The sequence below is a fragment of the Dicentrarchus labrax genome, unplaced genomic scaffold (genome assembly GCF_905237075.1).
Source record: "Dicentrarchus labrax unplaced genomic scaffold, dlabrax2021, whole genome shotgun sequence".
Taxonomy (NCBI): Eukaryota; Metazoa; Chordata; class Actinopteri; family Moronidae; genus Dicentrarchus; species Dicentrarchus labrax.
In genome coordinates this window covers 633993-653032 of record NW_026136724.1, presented here as the reverse complement: position 1 = coordinate 653032, position 19040 = coordinate 633993, and the positions used below count along the sequence as shown (strand labels likewise).

The window sequence follows — 19040 nt, the reverse complement described above, 5'->3', positions numbered from 1 at the left end:
TTTTTTCCGGTATTTTTTGAAAACGGGTCCCAGAGTGGGAGAATCGGGATTCTCCGGATTTCCCGGAGTCGGACGGCGAAACCCGACTTTTCCCGAAACGATGACGTATTAGCCCCGCCTCTCAACAACAACAACAACAACAACAACAATGGCGGACTACCGGCTGGTGTTCGCGCTACAGAAAGTACTCAGTCTGTTGGGGCTGCTACAGATAAACCTGCTGCTCCTGCGTTACTGCGAGGAGCAGCAGGAGAACACGGAGAGCCACATCCGCCACACGCTCCGGGATCCAGCCCGCCGAGCAACCAGAAGGGCCACCAGGAGAAGGTTCTGGACCAGACCCGGACGGAGTAGCAGCTGGTGGGACAACTTCGTGACCGGCGTGGCTGTGGATAACGAGTGGAGGGAGAACTTCCGCATGTCCAGAGCTTCTGTCGTCGCTCTGACCGAAGAGCTGCGTCCGTATATCGAAGTACATCGAACCAATATGAGGGAATCGATCCAGCCGCTGAAACGAGTCGCTATAACTCTGTACTACCTCGGCGACGAGGACGGGAGGCTGCGGACGGCAGCGGACGCGTTTGGCGTGTCCCGACAGGTGGTGTCTGTGATCGTGAGACACACCTGTAAAGCCATCGCCCTCCACCTGGGCCCCACATATGTTCAGCTCCCGCTGACGGAGCCCGGAGCGGAGGAGCTGGTCGCAGGCTTCCACCGGGCTCACGGCCTCCCGCAGTGTCTGGGAGCGGTCCACGGAACCCACATCGACATTAAGCAGCCATCCACCGACTCCACGGACTACACCGACCGCAGAGGAAGGCCTTCCCTCAATGTGCAGGCCGTCTGTGATTACCAACACAGGTTCGTGGACGTTGTCATAAAGTGGCCTGGGAGTGTGCCCGACGCGCAGGTGTTTGTTAACTCCAAGGTAAACACGTACCTGAAGACCGGTAAGATTCCTGCTCTGAAGAAACGGATTGTGGACGACGAGGAGGCGGTACCGGTGTTCCTCCTCGGAGACCCTGCCTACCCTCTGCTGCCCTACCTGATGAAGGAGTACTCAGACGGGGGCTCCACACCTCAGGAGCGGTACTTCGGACTGCGTTTGCGCAGGGCGCGCACGGTCACTGAGTGTGCTCTGGGTCGCCTGAAGGCCAGATTCCCGGCCCTGAGAAGGCCCATTCACATTAACATGGAGGACCTGCCTCATGTCATTTACGCCTGCTTTGTTCTCCACAATTTCTGTGAGGTCAGTGAAGAGGCTGTGGATGAAGACTGTGTGTCGGGAACAGTACAGGTCGACACACCGCCTCCCACAGAGTGTAACAACCACCTCACCGACTGTGAGGAGGGAGAGAGGGTGAGGAGAGTGCTCACCAAGTACCTCCACCCTTAAAAACACTGACCTCACACTGACCCACTGGGCCTTTTGTAGTATTTGATGCCTCTTTTTATATTACTCATGCCGTTTTTAAAGTATTGTGAACTGTGTGTCTTATGAAAAATAAACAAAATGACTTCAACCATGAGAAAAAGTCTTTTTTTGAATGAAAGCAAATCCCTGCTAATGTGCATATGATAGATAGATAGATATAGATAGATAGATAGATAGATAGATAGATAGATAGATAGATAGATAGATAGACTTTATTGCAGTGTCCTTTGTGTAATGCTGCTGTTTTCCCAGCTTGGGATCAATAAAGTATCTATCTGTCATCCTCCTGTCATTTTGAAAGTTGTGAACCGTGTCTCTTGTGAAAATAGACAAATTACTGCCACCGCTTTAAAGTTTTTGTCTTTAATGAGAAAATTCAACACAATTAAACAACAAAAGAAGCACAGTTCAGTTTCCCTCTGCATCATCACGCAGCAGTGCACATCTGGATGAATAAGGCTGCTGCTGTGGGGTGTGTGCATGTGTTGGTGTGTTTTCTGTCTGGCGTGCTGGTTGATGGGGGGGGTTTGGAGAACGGCCGGTGTAGTGGGGTGTGGGCATTAATGTGTGCTGTTGCTCAAGTCCACTGCTGCTGTGGGGGTAGGCAGGCTGGAGCCAGTGAGAAGCCCTGTGGTATGGAGTTTGTGTTGTTTGTGTTGATTTGCTGTATGGAGTCCGTGTTTCTTTTAGAGGACTCCTCCATCAGCTCCAACATCCTCCGCTTAATCTGAAGCTCCTCTCTCTTGGTCACCTGTGAGTTTTTGTTTCAGCCTGTCCCCTCTGTGGTTGTTCAGCCTGGCCTTCAATAAAGCACATTTGTCTCATTATTATGCAAAACAGACACACTGATTTAACTTCAGATTTTAAGTTTTATTATCAGTGGAATCAATAGGTGATCAATATGTTCACATTATAGTTTTACATTCCCTTCATGTCCAGTGGAAACCATGTAGAAACTTTATCAATATTTTTATTTAATATCTCAAAATAATGAGAAACTTTATCAATATCTTTTATTTGCCTTTGTGATAAGTCTTTAAGTCTCTTACAATGATTTACAGTCATTGTCAGTGCTTGGTTTGTCCAATCTGGGCCACCGTAGGAACATTCAACATGTAGAAGAGGTGATTATACACAAATGAAAACATATGAGTATTATATTCCAGCCAATAGATCCTCCTAAAGGTTGCACACTGGAGCTTTACGGGGCCTTTAAGGGGTTTTCTATCAGTAGAGAACAACTGATAAACTGCACACTGAACCCATGAACACAATAACAGCAGAAAGAAATGTACTACATCAAATAGAGCATGTAATCCTAACCTCAGCCCCCCCTCGCTCCCCAGAGGAAGATAGTTTGCTGAGTCTCATTCTCAGACGTCTTTACATCTTTCTCTGCTCTGATTGGTTGTAAATGCCAGTAAGATCACAAGGAGGAGCACGAGGATCCTGATTATTTCACACATTATCTGTCCCATGTATTACTGTCAGTGCATTGTGATATAAATATTTGTTATAAAAGTTACCTGCTGCAGCTTCCAAATGAACTCAACCTGAAACATCTACTGTCGTAAATCAATGCAGGAATAATATTAATCCAAAACCTCATCCAGTATATATAGCAGAACACAGAGAGGGGACATTTTGGTGGTTATTTCTACTTTATTTTAAGTTATTATCGTTATTATGTTCTTACTAATGTTTAACACTTGCTGTTGCAATGTAAACGTATGTTTCCTGTGCCAATAAAGCCCCTTTGAATTTGAATTTGACATTAAATCTTCATAAATAAAATCTTATCTAATAAGTGAGCAACTGTTTCCATCATTCCTCCGTGTTTCCTTGTTCTTCTTAGTAATGTTTTTGTTGTGCTTGTCCAGTTTCAGTCCGACCGACACCCGTTTCTCCCACTTTCTGCCCCGGTACTCGAACGCGTCGCTGCGGCAGTTGACCCGGAAGTTTACGTCATGTTGTCTTCTCCCAGCAACGGAGCCGTTAGCCGCAGGTAGCTAGCCGCTGGAAGCTAACTGTTGTTCTGAGCTCGGAGATAAATTAACGGACACAGATTCACCCTCTCATCAGCACGATGGTAGGAGGACGCTTACTTCAACACACACTCACTCTCTCCCGCTGCCACGGCTGTTCACACAGACATTAATACAGACATTAAACATGTTTAATTACCGGATAGCTCAGTAATGCTAGCCGGGCGTTGGCAGGTAGCTGTGTGCTGACTGATGCTAAGCTAACGGCTGTTTGTGTCTCTCAGGCTGAAGTAGAAGAAACTCTGAAGAGGATCCAGAGCCAGAAAGGAGTTCAGGGGATTATCATTGTCAACTCAGAGGGTAACACATACACTTTACTCTACTCTGTGTCTCTGAAGGGGTTTGAAGATAGTCTGCATTGATTCAGTTTATTTACCAGCGTTACTCACATATTAACATTATTAAACATTACTTATCACTATTAATCACATATTAATCACATATTAATCAATATACACACTATTAATCACATATTCATCACTTTACTCACATATTAACATTACTTATCATTATTAATCAATATTAATCATTATTAATCATTATTAATCACACACACACACACACACACATCACCAGCGTTAATAACAGGGCAGCTACAATTAGTTCCAATCATTTATTGATTTTACACACAAAGAAAAACCCCAATTAAAACATTAAAACACATTTTTGAGGGTTTGTATTGAACATTTTAATAAGATCTGCAGCTCTACAGTACATCCTGATAATATTATTATATATATTATTATATTATATTATAATATATAATATAATATTATTATATAAGATAATAATGATGTTTGTCTCATTGTCACAGCTCTTGTGATTAGCATAATGCACATGGCCATAATGCGATTCAGAAACATTTATATATATTATTTCTATAGACCACAGTGATCACACATAACACCAATAAATAACAATAGAAGAAACTATATATAAGATATAAGTCAATAACAAATATATATATATATATATAAGAATAATATCAAATAAAAGATTAAAAATAGTAAAACCTACTAAGAGCAGCAAAAAGACTTATTGAAATCAATGAAATTAAAATTGTTAACCTTGAGCGTTAATTCAAATAAATAACCAGGTTACAGATCAATAAAACCTCCAGTAACAGTTAATTTAATGTTGTTAGACAGAAATTCTTTGAATCCAGTACAGCAATGTATCCTCAGATTAAAACATGTCCCTATCTGTTTTATAATAAACAATAAATATAAAAAACTTTACATTTAAATAGTTCTCTTACTGCTACTAACTACAGAGTTAAACCTGCCTCTTTACATTAACTTTAAATGAACCCACTCCCCCTTCCTCCCCTTCCTCCCCTTCCTCCCCCTCAGGAATCCCCATCAAGACGACTCTGGACAACTCGAGCACGGTGCAGTACGCCGGACTCATCCACCAGCTGGTGATGAAGGCTCGCAGCACCGTACGAGACATCGACCCCCAGAACGACCTCACCTTCCTCCGCGTGCGCTCCAAGAAGAACGAGATCATGATCGCTCCAGGTGAGAGGGCAACAAACAATATAATATAATATAAATATAATATAACATATAATATATATATAGTGTCTGAGAACGTCTCCTGTTGAAGGGGCAGTTTCTGCCGTAAGCAACGAGAGCCACAAAGGCAGACGTCATTAAGTGTGTTCAGTGCCACAGTGCAGATAGAAATTGAAATTAGATTACGTTGGCGGTTGTTTTTGTCCATACACGCTCATCGGGATCAATCAAATGCTTAATTTATCTGCACATGTTTAATATTTTAGCACAGGTTTTAATTTAAGTTCAGATTTATCTCAGGTTAAATTTCATGTACGGCTACTGTGTTATATGTTAATTTAAATTTTAATGTATGTCTGTCTAATGTATGCTTGTATGCTGCTACTGGAGTCTGCAGCCCCCAACACTAGAAATAAAATGTTCATGTTTAACATATACAGGGCCAACCAAATAGGTTCTGTCATACTGATCGGACCATAATGTAACACTGGGAACGCTCTGCTCATATTCTGTCCAAACAAACACTTTAACTAGGATACAAGCACCTTCAGTCTTAAAAAAAAAAAAGTTTTATAATTTAACGGAACCGACCCGGTACACCATTAAAAAACTAAACAAAACTCTGATAGAGGAACCTGTGTTATATGGGTTTCAGTGTTTTGTGTTTTCCTTCGCAGATAAGGACTATTTCCTGATCGTCATTCAGAACCCGTCGGACTGAAGACGGAGGAACTGCCGCCCGACTCATTACTCTCTTCGTCTCTCTTTCATATTTAAACAGCCAAACATTTCTTTGTCTTTGCGAAATCAGAAGAACCAGAAGCTTTTTATGCACTCGCTGTACGGACGGGAAGTAACGACAGGATGAGCTGTACGACGGTCGATCTCTCCGCAGGCAAATTTATTTTTTCCCCATGTTTTAGCATTCCAGTTCGGTCTTCTCTCTCTGCACACGGTTTGTTCTGTCACTGCGTTTATTACACAGGTATGTTAGCACCGCTGCTAAAATACCTGAACGTTTCAAACTGTATTCAGTGCACAGTATTCGAGAGAGAGAGAGAGAGAGACAGCAACACATCTTTAACTTTGAGGATTGTTTTTTTTCCAGTTCTGTCTTGATGGAAAAGTTCAGATTTTAATTTATTTTGTTGGTAAAAGATGTTGAAGTTCAGTATTTCACTGGTGAGCAGCGAACTACACTTAAAAAAAACACTTCTCTGTTGTTTCTGATGGTTATTTTAATGAATTAAGAAATAAAAAAAAATGTCAGAATGGTTCTTTGTCCTGTACTTTGTATTGATTATGCTGGTTCTCTTTTAGAGGGAAGTTAACAAAACATCAACTTTCACTGGTTTAACACTAAAATATGTTCATGTAACAGTGAGCTACCAGAGATTTAAAGGAACCGTGTGAAGGATATAGCGCCATCCAGTGGTGAAGTTGCAGATCGCAGCCTTCAGGACAACAGTTGACCAATGTTTAGTCATGGAAGACACACAGAGAATTACAGAAATCTGACTTTAAATCGTACACGTAGGGATTTACAGTTTACAGCAGGTAAAACTGAAGACTGCTGTTCAGTTATTGGCGTCCAGGCAGCAATAATTAATATATAATTCATAGAAGAAAAGTTTCAGATTATAAATTAATACTAATGATCAATTTTATTAACATAGCAGCAAGCACAAAGGGCTTTCCAAAAGAAACAACATAAAATACAATGATGGAAGCTAAAAGTGTAACAATATTAAATTCAGAGGGTTGAAACAAAGAAAAGAAATGACAGTAGACAATAGTGGTAAAAATAGTGTTATAAAACGTAAAGATTATGTCTGTAATTTTCTCCAGTTTAAACATGGGGGGGAATAAACAATAAACAAAACAGTGGGGAATAAATACAGTATAAAGTTATTTGATATATTCCAAACACACAAAGTCTGACATTTAAGGGGACTTAAACATCTCTTACAAACATTTTATAACATCTTACCAGAAATTGTGGATCTTTGGGCTTCCCCACAGGCAGTGAATACAGAACAGTACCTTTCTCCTTCAAACATCTGGAATATTACAGACATGATGAAGACTGACAGGAGTTATTTACATTCTTATACACTTTGTTTATTGTCTGTTTTTGCTCTTTTAAACGAGCATCATTCCAATCTGTCTCATCATTCAGTCCTCATACTGAAACATTTCTATCACTTGTCTGCTAATTACAGACAGAACGTGAGTGTACGTTCACAGAGAGGATATATTAGTGTATGGAACAATCCCTATCAGATAGATTATTGATCACTGAAAATGTCCCGTAAAATAAATCTCTAGAAAAGATCATCTGATTTGTTGTTAATAAATAATAAATCTTTAAAGAGTAACTAACGTAACTCCAAACTGAAAAGAACTGTTTCACCTTCAAACTGAGTTCCTCTTCATCAGTACAGCAGGTCGAGCTTCAACCACTGGAGGTCAGCAAAACATCTGGGGCTATACAGTCACATACACATGGTTTCTTCCTCTACAGATGTCTACAGATGTTGGATTATGTGTAGTGTGAATAAATACATTTGAATATTCATGTCATGTTTTAAGCATGTAGTAGATTCACATAGGAACAGATGACAATACAAACCACAATGTTATAGATCCATAAAGAGCAGTTTTTGTAATGAGGGGATGAAAACAACAAGCAGAAACGTCTCCGAGAGAACAAGAAAGAGAAATATTAACTGAAAATGATCAACAAATCCATGAAAATCTCAATCACAAATACTCACAAGTATATAACAATATATAGAACATTGAAAATAAGACATTCAAATATGCACAGTACAGTTTATAATGGATGTGTAATGAATGATAAGTACTGTTAAAGGACTGTATTCAGTATTACACTGTAGTATTAATGTGTATGTATTGCACATCTCAAGGGCCAGTTTAATGAACAGACTTAATAATCAATACTTTCTGTAAGAGTTATAAGTATTAGGGTTCAGAGAGTATAAACACAGGTTGCTACGGAAGCTTATTCCCACCAATGTGTCATTATAATGAGAAACTTTATCATTATTCTGAGATACTGAGTCATTCTATTGAAATGCTATGTGATATATATTAAGAAAGTGTCTCATTATAATATCTGTCCTGTCCCACTGGTGGAAGTGGACTTGCATCAGTCCCCGTCAGTACATAATGACACAGCAGTAACCAGCTCATACAGGAAACAGCTGTACTGTACTCTACTTCAGTGATTAACGTTCACTGTAAACGTCACACAACTGGAGTTACAGTCATTTCATCATTAAAAACAGACGCTGAGGAAACTTTTTTCTTGTTGTTGTTTTTGTTGTTGTTGTTTTTTTTTTAATTTGGTGCGCGTCCCCTTTAAATCCCTCGGATGACGTCAGCGGCTGGGTTTAGTCGCTTTGTTTGTCCGGAGCAGTTTTTAGCTTCAGAGCGACAACAGACGGACAACGGACGGACAACGGACCGCCGACGGACAGACGCTTCACCGAGGCAGCAGCACCGACCGACCGACGGTGTCTTTAACCAGCTGTGTGCTATAATAACCGTGTAACAACGCCGACAGGAGCGATGCCGTCCGACAGACCCTTCAAACAAAGGAGGACATTCGGTGAGAAAGCCCGAAAACAAGCAGCTGTGAGCGGACGGAGCTAAGCTAAGTTAGCCGGCCTGCTAGCTCCGGACCGCAGCGGAGTGTGTGGGTTTACACGGTATTTAACGTTTACACCGTGTTATTACAGCCGTGATAGGCCCTTTAAACCGTCTGTATGTCCACGGCAGGACGAGGCAGGTCAACTGTAGAGGGTATCTCCTCGGGGGGCAGGGTTTTAATGCGGATAAAGAGTCAATAACAACAGCTTTAAATGGCAGTTAAATGTTGTTTACAGCCTCTGTCTGTGTGTGTGTGTGTGTGTGTGTGTGCTGATGTTAACATCTGGCCCACTGTCACATCTGCTTACCCTGGAGCTAGATAGCATTAGCAGCCTTTTTTTTACACCACTGGATGAGCTAATGTTAGCAGTAAACACTTGTGTCTGCTCAAAGGAAAACAACATGTGCTGACACATTATCCCCAGTACACGTGTTCTGTGATTTATGGGCTGTAATTTGATGCCAAACGACGGCCCCTATGCTGAACAGGGAGGGGCCCCCAGACTGTGTTACATAATCTGGGCAAATAGAGGGAATATGGGATCAGCAACAGTGTGACAGAGAGTGGAGGTTTGTATGAGGTTATAACCCCGGTGTGAAGTACCAGAGACAGTCTGCTTCTTCTGGTTTCTGATGGTTTCTGATGGTTTCTGCTCTCAAGTTCACGAGATCAGTGATGAGTCACCTCAGAAATACCCCCAGAAATAGAAATGCAATTGTAAAAATAGCACATTACAACAATTAATGCGAATTCAACCCATCCCTGTCTCCCTGGAGCAAGTTGCCTTTCATTTTAAATGAATTATTTCACTTTCTGCTGCAATTTCAATGCAGGAAAATACCCCCAAAAACATCTTAACAGGCAGTGCACTTTTTCTAGAGAGAAATGAATATATTTAAGGCAACAATTAGGGGTTTTTACAGCCTGAACTGTCGTCTGGAGGGTCTGATATTGTCAGTATTTTAGAGACCTTCAAGGGCTGATGTCGTATAAAGCGGAGCCGAGCTTCCTGTGGCCTCCCTGTAGTTCACACCCTGTTCACAGAGCCCAGCCGGCCTCATACTGGTTTATATATAAATGTAAACTATAGCTGTTTTATTATGTGGTTCACTGCTGTTTGCCTCACTGTGTCACACTGACACACATTACTGTGATAAGGAAACGAATGAAAGACCTTGAACCGGGGCGATGAGATGATAACTAGTTGGATTTGTTTAGTTTAATCAGTAGTTAGGTACAGAGAGAGTTCGCAGTGAACCACACATACAAACTGTGATATACTGTGTGTGTGTATTATAATATTAAATATTATATTAACCCTTTTATAGCAGCCAGTCCTCACAGTGTTATTTTTAAAGAGGCAGATAGTAAGGAAATAGGCGGGGCATTGTTTGTATCTCTAACTGCTCAGTAACATCATATTACATCTTATATCTTATACTTATATTGTATCAGCGAGCTCCGACCGTTCCCGTAGCCGGTGGAGGAATAAAACCACCCGAACAAAGGAACCATTCACACTTCACTGTTGCTCCTCGTTGCCGTCTGAGGTTTGAACCCTGCCAGTGATTTCAAAAATAACTAACAACGGATGTTCTTCAGGAATAAGGAAACAGGTTATTCACATTATAGACGTTGTTAAATTAAAAGTGAAAGAGAGGCTCCAGTTCACCGTGTTCCTCCTGCCCTCCTTTACCCGCTGACTGACAGTCACACTAACGGGTCCTGATGAGGGTCAAACTCTGACAGAGGGAAGCAGTGAACGGTCTGTGAGAGGTATTAGTTTAAGATACTGGTTAAAGTTATTTCTTTAAAAGCTTTATGTAAAGGAACTTTTATTTTCTGTTGATTCTGGCGGCCCCCTGTGGACAACAGTTTCTACTGCCTCATTTCATTGATTTCAAAGGGAATCCAACTCAATGGCAGCCATTACTAACGACTATATAGAAATATCCAATCTTCTCTCTGATGGTCTTATTAGTTTGTGCAGCTCATATAGAGACATCAGTATTAAACTGAGAGTGTTTCATCACCAGTTAAAAACTCCCTGTAGGTTGAAGTTAACTGCATTAACTTGAAAACAATGATATGAATGTGTATTTACTGTAGATATTAATATTTTCTGTATTATTTATGATTCTCTGAGCACTACCTTGATGAGCAGGAACAGCTCAATGTAGCAGTTTACTTCAAAGTGTATTTTATTTACCACTTTTATTTACAGTACAGCGACGATGCTGCTGCAATAAAAGTGACTGACGGAGCGGATGTGCACGATGATCGGCTGATGATAACAGCCTCTACGAGTGTATGATTCAACCTCTTCTCACAGTCCAGTGTTAATAAAGCAAACACAATAAATCCTGACATTTAATCTCAGTACTATCGAAATGGCAACACGAGTATCACAGTGATCATATCAGATCATGAAATAAGCACTGTGGAGTGTGTGCAGAGTGAACTTCTTACATTTACATCTTTTCTTTCTTTGTATTAGTGTGTCGTCTCCCGGGGAAGGATTATAACGAACAGCCCACTGTTAGGACTTTATTGTGGTTGTTGGGAGCATTCAGTAGGGCTGCACCTAACATACATGGTTCATCCACCAATCTTTTTGTTTTTTGGTCCAGAAGATCTCAAAAAATCAGCTCAAAGATGTTCAGTTTACTGTCATAGAGGACTCAAGAAACCAGAAAGTATTCCCATCTGAGAAGCAGAAATCAGAGAATCGTTGGCTGACTGATCCCCAGGCAGACTACTGAACTTGCTTCCTCTGTCTCTACATGTCGGTTATATTTGCATACACTGGATTTAAGAGTACAAATAGTGACATGATTTTACTAATTCTCTCAAAGAGAGGCCTAAATTATGCATCCAGGCTTGTTTGTTCTCTGTCCCCAAATAGAGCTCCACTGTGTTTTTAATGATGCTTTTCTCTGGGTATGAATACATTTTGAACTGTTGGTATCAGCGAGGGAGTCACAGCTTTGTTTCTGCTACAGATGAGCTGGAACTGTTGTTTACGTTCAGCCTGTTGTTTACGGATTGTGTCTCTTGTCGTCCACAGCTGACCGGTGCAAAGAGGTCCAGCAGATCCGCGATCAGCACCCCAACAAGATCCCTGTAAGCTGCTGCTCAAATCTGATTTCACCTCGCTGCACTTTAATGCACCACAGCGCTGTCTACAGTAGAGAGCCACACAACAGTCTTTGTCTCCAGTGTCTCTAATGATAGATCAGTGCATCAGTTACTCTTCCTCCTCGCCTCTTTCCTCTTTGAATTGCAATCTCAGCAAGAAAATAAGCACATTTCCCAAAATGTCTGTTCTGATAGCATCCAGATTCCTCTTACTGCAGCCATTTTGTACACAGTACAAATACCTACATGTGAAGTCATTGAAACAGTTTTACACACAGTATCAGATAATACCACACATGTGTCTGAGCCCTGCAGTGGATCAGTCACCGTACCGCAGACTGACTGACTCTCTGTGTGTTTGTGGCTGCTGCAGGTGATCATTGAGAGATACAAGGGAGAGAAACAGCTGCCCGTTCTGGACAAGACCAAGTTCCTGGTACCTGACCACGTCAACATGAGTGAGCTGGTGAAGATCATCAGGTAAACACATACACACACACACACACACTGCAGGTTATTATCGGTTGCTGAACTGGATCCCAGTGCAGGTCACTGAGGTGTGTGTTTGGTATGTGTGTATATATTTGGAGCTGTAGAACATTGAAGGATGTGTTTGGGGTTTGGCAGCTTGCTGAGGCTGCAGTCAGCACAGCGTCCAAACCAGAGGGCTGAAAACAGATTGAGCTGGAGATTAACAGGGCAGTAAATTAAGATTTTACTGTCCTACAGTGCAGAAACACCACAGTATATCTGTGTGGGTCGACAGCGTCTTTAATACGCTTCGATTCTGATGAGAAATAGAAAGTCAGTTTGTCTTTGATTCGTCCCATCTCACTGTGTTCACAACTGGTCTGCATGTTGGAGCTCAGGGGGGTTGGGGCAGAGGAGCACTGACCCAAAGATGAAGGCTGGGGGTGGAAAGAGAGGCAGGAAAGAGGAGACCGAGAGGAGGTGAAACATGAGAAAAGTGATCTAAAAACGAGAGGCACAACGGAGAATTGTGGGAGATTGTGATTCTGACGTCCTCAGGGTTGCATCCAGTCAACAACTACAGCAGTTCAGACACGCTTCAAAACTAAATGATGAGGATTCACCACATTAATAAGCTCCTTCTGGGTTAAAGTGTAACTGCACCCAGAAACAAATCCTCTGATTAGACGGCGTTAACTCTCTTTTATATAGAAATGTGACGTAAAGTCGTCACAAACGGTCAAAGGTCAAGGTTCATGGTGATTTAAAACAACAGAGGGCGTGTTGAGACATTTTCAACCCACAAAATTCAGAATTTCATAAATTAGATGAGAATGTGTTTGATCCCAGTGCGGTCCTATCATTCAGTTTACAGGTTAAATATGGAGTCTTTAATACAGCCAGACATTAATCATACAGCTATTAATCATACAGTAATGCTGCTTCCACCGCAGCCTTTAATGGCCCATCACATCAGCTCACCAATCACTTCCTCACTCTGTCTCCTCTGAGAGACGTTCAGGGGATTGAAACATCCTCAGTAATGCTGGACGCTGGAGCGATGAAGCATAAGAACGTACCCGCAGGTCTTTGCTGGAGATTGCATCCTCAAAAGAGAAATAGAGAAAGAATAAAACAAGTGATGGGTGGATGTTAAGGATGAAAGGTTTAACAAGTGTTTCCTCTCTCTCTCTCATTGTCCCTTCCCCCCGTCTCCCCCCCCTCAGACGCCGGCTGCAGCTGAACCCCACGCAGGCCTTCTTCCTGCTGGTCAACCAGCACAGCATGGTGTCCGTGTCCACTCCCATCTCCGAGATCTACGAGCAGGAGAGAGACGAGGACGGCTTCCTCTACATGGTCTACGCCTCGCAGGAGACCTTCGGCTGCTAGGGAGGGGGACGGGGGAGGGAGGGAGGGAGAGCGGGGACATCTTCTAGGTGCTGGGAGGACGGGGAGAAGGTAGAGGGAGGGGGACGCTCAAGGGGGGTGTCAGAAACCGACCAGAATCCACCAAACTCCGCGATCCTCCCCACTTTGTTGCATCGTAGGCCCAACGTAGCAGCGCCCCCTGTCCCTGTCTCTTATTATTGGTCAGTACGTACAACACTAGCTACAAAAGCCAGAGGACATCCTGTGTGTCTTTCCCGCCCTCAGAGTTCAGAATCCAACCCGTGAGATCTCTGAGTGCTCCTCGTTTTACTTTCTCTATCGTTCTTTCGGTTCCACACAGAATGGGTTCTCTTATTTTGAAAACCGGTGACCTTTCGGAGTTTGGAATCTGCGAGTAAAATTTTATTTTCATCCTTAAAACTACACTAAACTTGAAACCGGGCACTCACTTGCAAAGCCAGTCAGGATGTAATCTGAAGCAGGTGAACACACAGCACAGTGCGGTCGCGAACCACCTGCCGCCGGATATATTCTCGCCATCGGAGCGGCAGCAGGACGAGCGAGGAGACAGATTCATAGTGATTGTCGTTTTACCTTTTTTAACTCACGTTTTAGTTTTTTAATTACTGTCTTCTGTTTGAGATATTAGCTGTAGTTTGTGTATTTTTAGGTAGTTCTCAGTTTGTTTTAATCATACATTTACCGTCAGCCTGAAGCTCAACTTCGCCAACTCGCCACTGGCTACCGAGTAGCTGACAATCAGGCTAACCGTAACGCTCGGAAAGTTCACTACATTTTACATGTGCAATATTTATCCCCTCACACAGCCCAAGCAGCACAGTGGGTGACACTACACTACTCCCCCCCCCCACCCCCTCGTACAGCTACTGTAACGTATTAACTGCTCAGTCACAGAAGGGAAGTTAGCATTAGGGCCACTAGCCACATGCTGCTACATCCCATCAGGCATGTTAACAGACTGAACTCTACGTCTGTTCACCCCGTTAAGCACAACACGCCTGCAGTGTCACTACTCACCCGTCTTCCTGCACAAAAAGCTCACCCTCTTTAACCACACACACACACACACACACACACACACACACACACTGAACGTCAGTCAGGTGAAGCAGATGTTCTCCAGTAGATTTTAGACGGAGGGAACGAGGGATGCCCTCTGCTCATACAGTAAACGCTTGCTGGCTTTAAAAGAAGGAAAGAGCAGTTTGTTGCTAACTGTCGCTAGCTTTAAACTGTTGGTCAGGATTGACAGCTCAGGAGGGGACATCGTCTCTACAGGGGCAAACAGGAGGGGGTCTGGGGCAGTTATATGGGGATGATTACAGGATGTTTTTGTGGGATTTAGTTTATTTGTCCAAGTTCTCTCTGGCAGACTCACTGCGCAGTGAAACGCCAATAAAACCCCCCCATTCTGTGTCCTGATGTGTCCTGATGTGTCCTGATGTGTCCTGATGCAGCCTGGCAGGGGAGGGAGCCAGGAAGTAATCAGATCCCAGAGCAGCCTTTCAGCCCGAGCTGAGGTGAAATAAGACCCCCCCCCACCCTCCTTTAATATCATCAGCCCACTGCGAGGGCGACGTCTCCTCCTGGCCTCGTGTCAGACAGCCTGTAAGATCGCCGTGTGTGTCATGGTAGCGTAGAGTCGAGCATTAGACAAAAGAAAATGTATTTAATGTCTGAGATGAATGAGCTTCTTTTGCACATAAATTAATACAAATATAAAAGAGTTGGCATAGAGTTTTTTTTAGGAATTACTGTAACTATATAACAATTATCTCCTCTTTTTGTATCCTCCTCTAGAGCACTGCTGCTCTCTGTCTGTCCGTCCATCTGTCTTTGTTTAATAACTTTATAGTGATGCACTACAGACCTTGCATGTTTTGACTTTTTTTTTTATAAATGTATATTGATTTTACGCTATATAGATATAATTGTATTGTTTAATTAAGAAAGTCTTTTTAGATGTTTTTCCCAAAACCAAAAACTGAAAATATAAGTGTATGTGTATGTTTGAAACAAACAAAAACAAGATGTGTGCGTATAAACGATCATATAATCGAGCTGTATTACAAAGCGTGTTTTTCTTTAGGCTTTCTGACATTGTCACTGTTGGAGGGGTGTACATAGACGCATTGCTACCTTATTCAAAGCATTTGCCAATAAATAAAAAAAGTTGCCTTTAATCGGGTCTTTTTTCTGTTCTGTGCTGATGTTTACTTCCTGTTGGTATTTACCAGCAGACACTGCAGACCACCAGCAGGCGTGTGGGGAAACGTGATATTGACTGTAAGATATAAACAGTATAAACTGAAGTATCTATACATTCATATTAAAATACTCCATTACAAGTAAAAGTGCTGCAATCAAAACCCTGTCTGAGTAAAAGTACTGAAGTATTATGAGCTCAATGATTCATTACAGATTATATTACTAGCTGCTCCAGGTGGAGCCAGTTCAAACTGCATATACAGTCCAGTGGTTTCCAACCTAGGGTTCAGGCCCTTCCAGAGGGACACCAGGTAAATGTAAAAAAAAACTAATTTCAGATACACAAACTGTTTAATGCTTTCAGGTTTTATAAAATATTGGATATTTGTTTACGTCTTTAGGCGTGGAGCATTTAAATTTGACCATGTGAGAAGTTTAGAGGTGACTCTTAATCTGGATTAACAGTGCGTTGTATTTTATTATCTTATATCAGGATTCCCACTCGTCCTGGAACATCTGGAAAACCTGGAAATTGAATAAAATGACCAAAAATACTGGAATTGATTTACTATATTTTGGCCCCTCACTCACCAACTGTTAATTGTATGTGCAACAAACACTTTTTATAACAATTTCTATTTCTAATTCTAATCTTCTAAAATGAAGGGTCTGTAAAATAAATTCTACTCGATTTGGACAGTTATCCAATCACTGACTGTTGTCCTGTTACATAAAATCTTATTCTGAGAACTAACTGTCTGTCTGACTGTAGAGAACAAAAGAAGACTGGAGACTCATCCAGTCTTTAATTGTGCAAACAGTTTCCATTAGAGGCAAACATGTGGACCAGAGCAGGTGTACAATAAAATTGGATAATTGAATAAGATTTTAAATCTATTATCCAACAGAATTAAAATCCTGTTAAACCAATCCTCCAGTGACCACCGTACAGCAGCTCCAGGTCCACATGTTGTTTGTCCTGTCTGTTTCTGATCAACGTTAAATCATCTGTGAATCAATCAGTGTGCTGCAGTCCTGAATAATACATAGAGTAAATACAGCGGTCAGTGAAATAAAAAGTACAATATAGTGTAAAGAAGCACAATGTTAACACTAAAAAGCTTCATAACTGTACTTACAGTTCTTGTTTTAAACTTTGCAGCACTGTCCCCAAACATTATTCAGTTTTATAAGAGAGACTTCCTGCGATGAACTCTGAACCTTAATCCCAAAAGAACACAAACAGATAAAAAGAGGGTGATTTATTTTATTTTACAAGACAACATTCTTTAAGAAACAACCAGTTCAGAGGCAGAGCTCGGTTAGTTAGACAGTTTGAATCATCACATTCATCATCTCTGCTTCAATCTGTAGCAACGTTACGTACAACAGCCCCGACACTGAACTCCACCTGTGTGTTTATCAGACTGCCTGTTGTTCACCGTCACTCTTAAACCTGCAGTACTTTCAATTTCATCCTTCTAACACCAGATTGTAGGGCGATACATTTGGCAGTTTGGTGTGTGTGTGTGTGTGTGTGTGTGTGTGTGTGTGTGTATTCAGAGTTGACGAACTATTAACAGAGGTGATTCTGTCGAGGCAACAGTTTCCCATCAGGATTACAACCACAACCTTTTTCCTATTGTGACTTTTTTCAACGATACAGGCACAAAAATAAATTTGACTTTTAATTTCAATGAGCGCAGCACTGGTCACTTTAAGTTTCCCCGAACTGCGAGAAAACATCTAAATCTACCTGTTTGGTTAAAAAAATAATTCAAATTAGTGCCAGAAATGCTGAAATATTGGATTCCTCAACTCAGAGAGCTTCTCTCTCTCCATTTCTGCACCAAAAGACCTCCAGATCCCCACAACTGTGAGCTCTCTGACACTAAATCACCTCCACCAGTCCCAGCCAACATTAGAGGGGGGGTGGCGGGTGTACAGCTGAACCTGGTTCACCCGGAGCTGATTTTAAGAATGACTGAGGTAACCAGGAGAGGTTTCAGGGAACCAAACACCAAAAAAAAAAAAAAAGTAGAAAATGAGCCTGTAAGATGTCTGCAGGTGGGAGTGCTGACTCCTGAGTGAAAGTGGACTGTCCTGTGTGGAAGGAGGTGTTTTTAAGTTGAGAAATGAGGTCCAGCAGCTTGTTGGCATCCTGTGTGAGACCAGGCGACCCGCAGCAGAAGCTCTTCGGCGGCGGGAAACCGCTTACGCCATGCTGATGGGAAACAGAGAGGAGGCGGTTGAAATCACAGGACAACATTTAATGGCTTCCTGCTCCTGAAACGCTGCGATGCTTTTAGATTAAACAGGATATCAGGATGAAAGTGGGAGCACTTCTTCAAAATGAATCAATTCTGGCTGCTGGGAACCGACAGAGACAGAAATACACAGATACTGACATCTTCTGTCTCTCCAATCTCTGCACGTTTGTGTTTTAGCTGCGTCATTGTGCACTGAGTGACAGCCAGCAGCTGTAAACTTTACAGAGACTCAAAATGACCACAAACCACAAAACGGAGAGGAAAGATGGTTAACGGAGGAGCTATGAACACTCAAGGAAACCTAACCAGGAGAAGCCGACTGCAACAACGACTCCCATGATCCCTCATCATCTCACACACACACACACACACACACACACACACACACACACACACACACACACACACACTCTTCAGACAACTACTGTCCAGTCATCGGTCCTCTGAGGGGACGCAGATTGTGGGAACAGAACAAGCTGAGTCATGATTTAAAAACAGTGTGAAATAACACTAATGAGAGATCTAATAAATAAAAACTAGAATGTGAGGGTTGAGTAGTTATACAATGAGCAGATGGAAGCCTGTGTGTGTGTGTGTGTGTGTGTGTGTGTGTGTGTGTGTGTGTGTGTGTGTGCAGAGACACCTTTCTGAGGCTGTGAGAAAGAAGAACAGCATCACACATGGTAATTATATACAGTGTGTGTGTGTGATCAACAAGTATTAATGAGTCAGTCTGTCGCAGCGTTGTGAAGGTTGAGTGTTACGATCAGTTCTGTGGGGATGGGAGTAATAAATGAAGGTTGTGGGTCAAACAGGATCTGTTGTTGTTATGGATTCATTGGCAGAGTTCAGCCTGTGTGACAGGAAGCA

At 42.1% G+C, this 19040-nt stretch overlaps 3 protein-coding genes across 3 annotated transcripts in view; 2 read left to right on the top strand and 1 right to left on the bottom strand.

Moving 5' to 3' along the window:
* The first annotated feature begins 3377 nt into the window (after positions 1 to 3377).
* Positions 3378 to 6271, top strand: dynlrb1 (dynein, light chain, roadblock-type 1). The gene is made up of 4 exons (XM_051393138.1): positions 3378 to 3524; positions 3705 to 3780; positions 4833 to 5000; positions 5675 to 6271. The coding sequence occupies exons 1-4, from the start codon at positions 3522 to 3524 to the stop codon at positions 5716 to 5718; spliced, it is 291 nt and encodes a 96-aa protein (XP_051249098.1). The 5' UTR covers positions 3378 to 3521; the 3' UTR covers positions 5719 to 6271.
* Positions 6272 to 8374: 2103 nt separating this feature from the next.
* Positions 8375 to 15875, top strand: map1lc3a (microtubule-associated protein 1 light chain 3 alpha). Its single transcript, XM_051393137.1, has 4 exons — positions 8375 to 8631; positions 11741 to 11796; positions 12185 to 12291; positions 13509 to 15875. Exons 1-4 carry the CDS (start codon positions 8592 to 8594, stop codon positions 13669 to 13671), a joined length of 366 nt encoding a protein of 121 aa, XP_051249097.1. The 5' UTR covers positions 8375 to 8591; the 3' UTR covers positions 13672 to 15875.
* Positions 15876 to 17147: 1272 nt separating this feature from the next.
* eif6 (eukaryotic translation initiation factor 6) overlaps positions 17148 to 19040 on the bottom strand; it is a 6414-nt gene continuing 4521 nt past the window's right edge. The window contains exon 7 of the mRNA XM_051393136.1: positions 17148 to 18124. Coding sequence (XP_051249096.1) covers positions 18115 to 18124 — 10 coding nt within the window. The 3' untranslated portion in view covers positions 17148 to 18114. The remainder of the gene's footprint in view (positions 18125 to 19040) is intronic.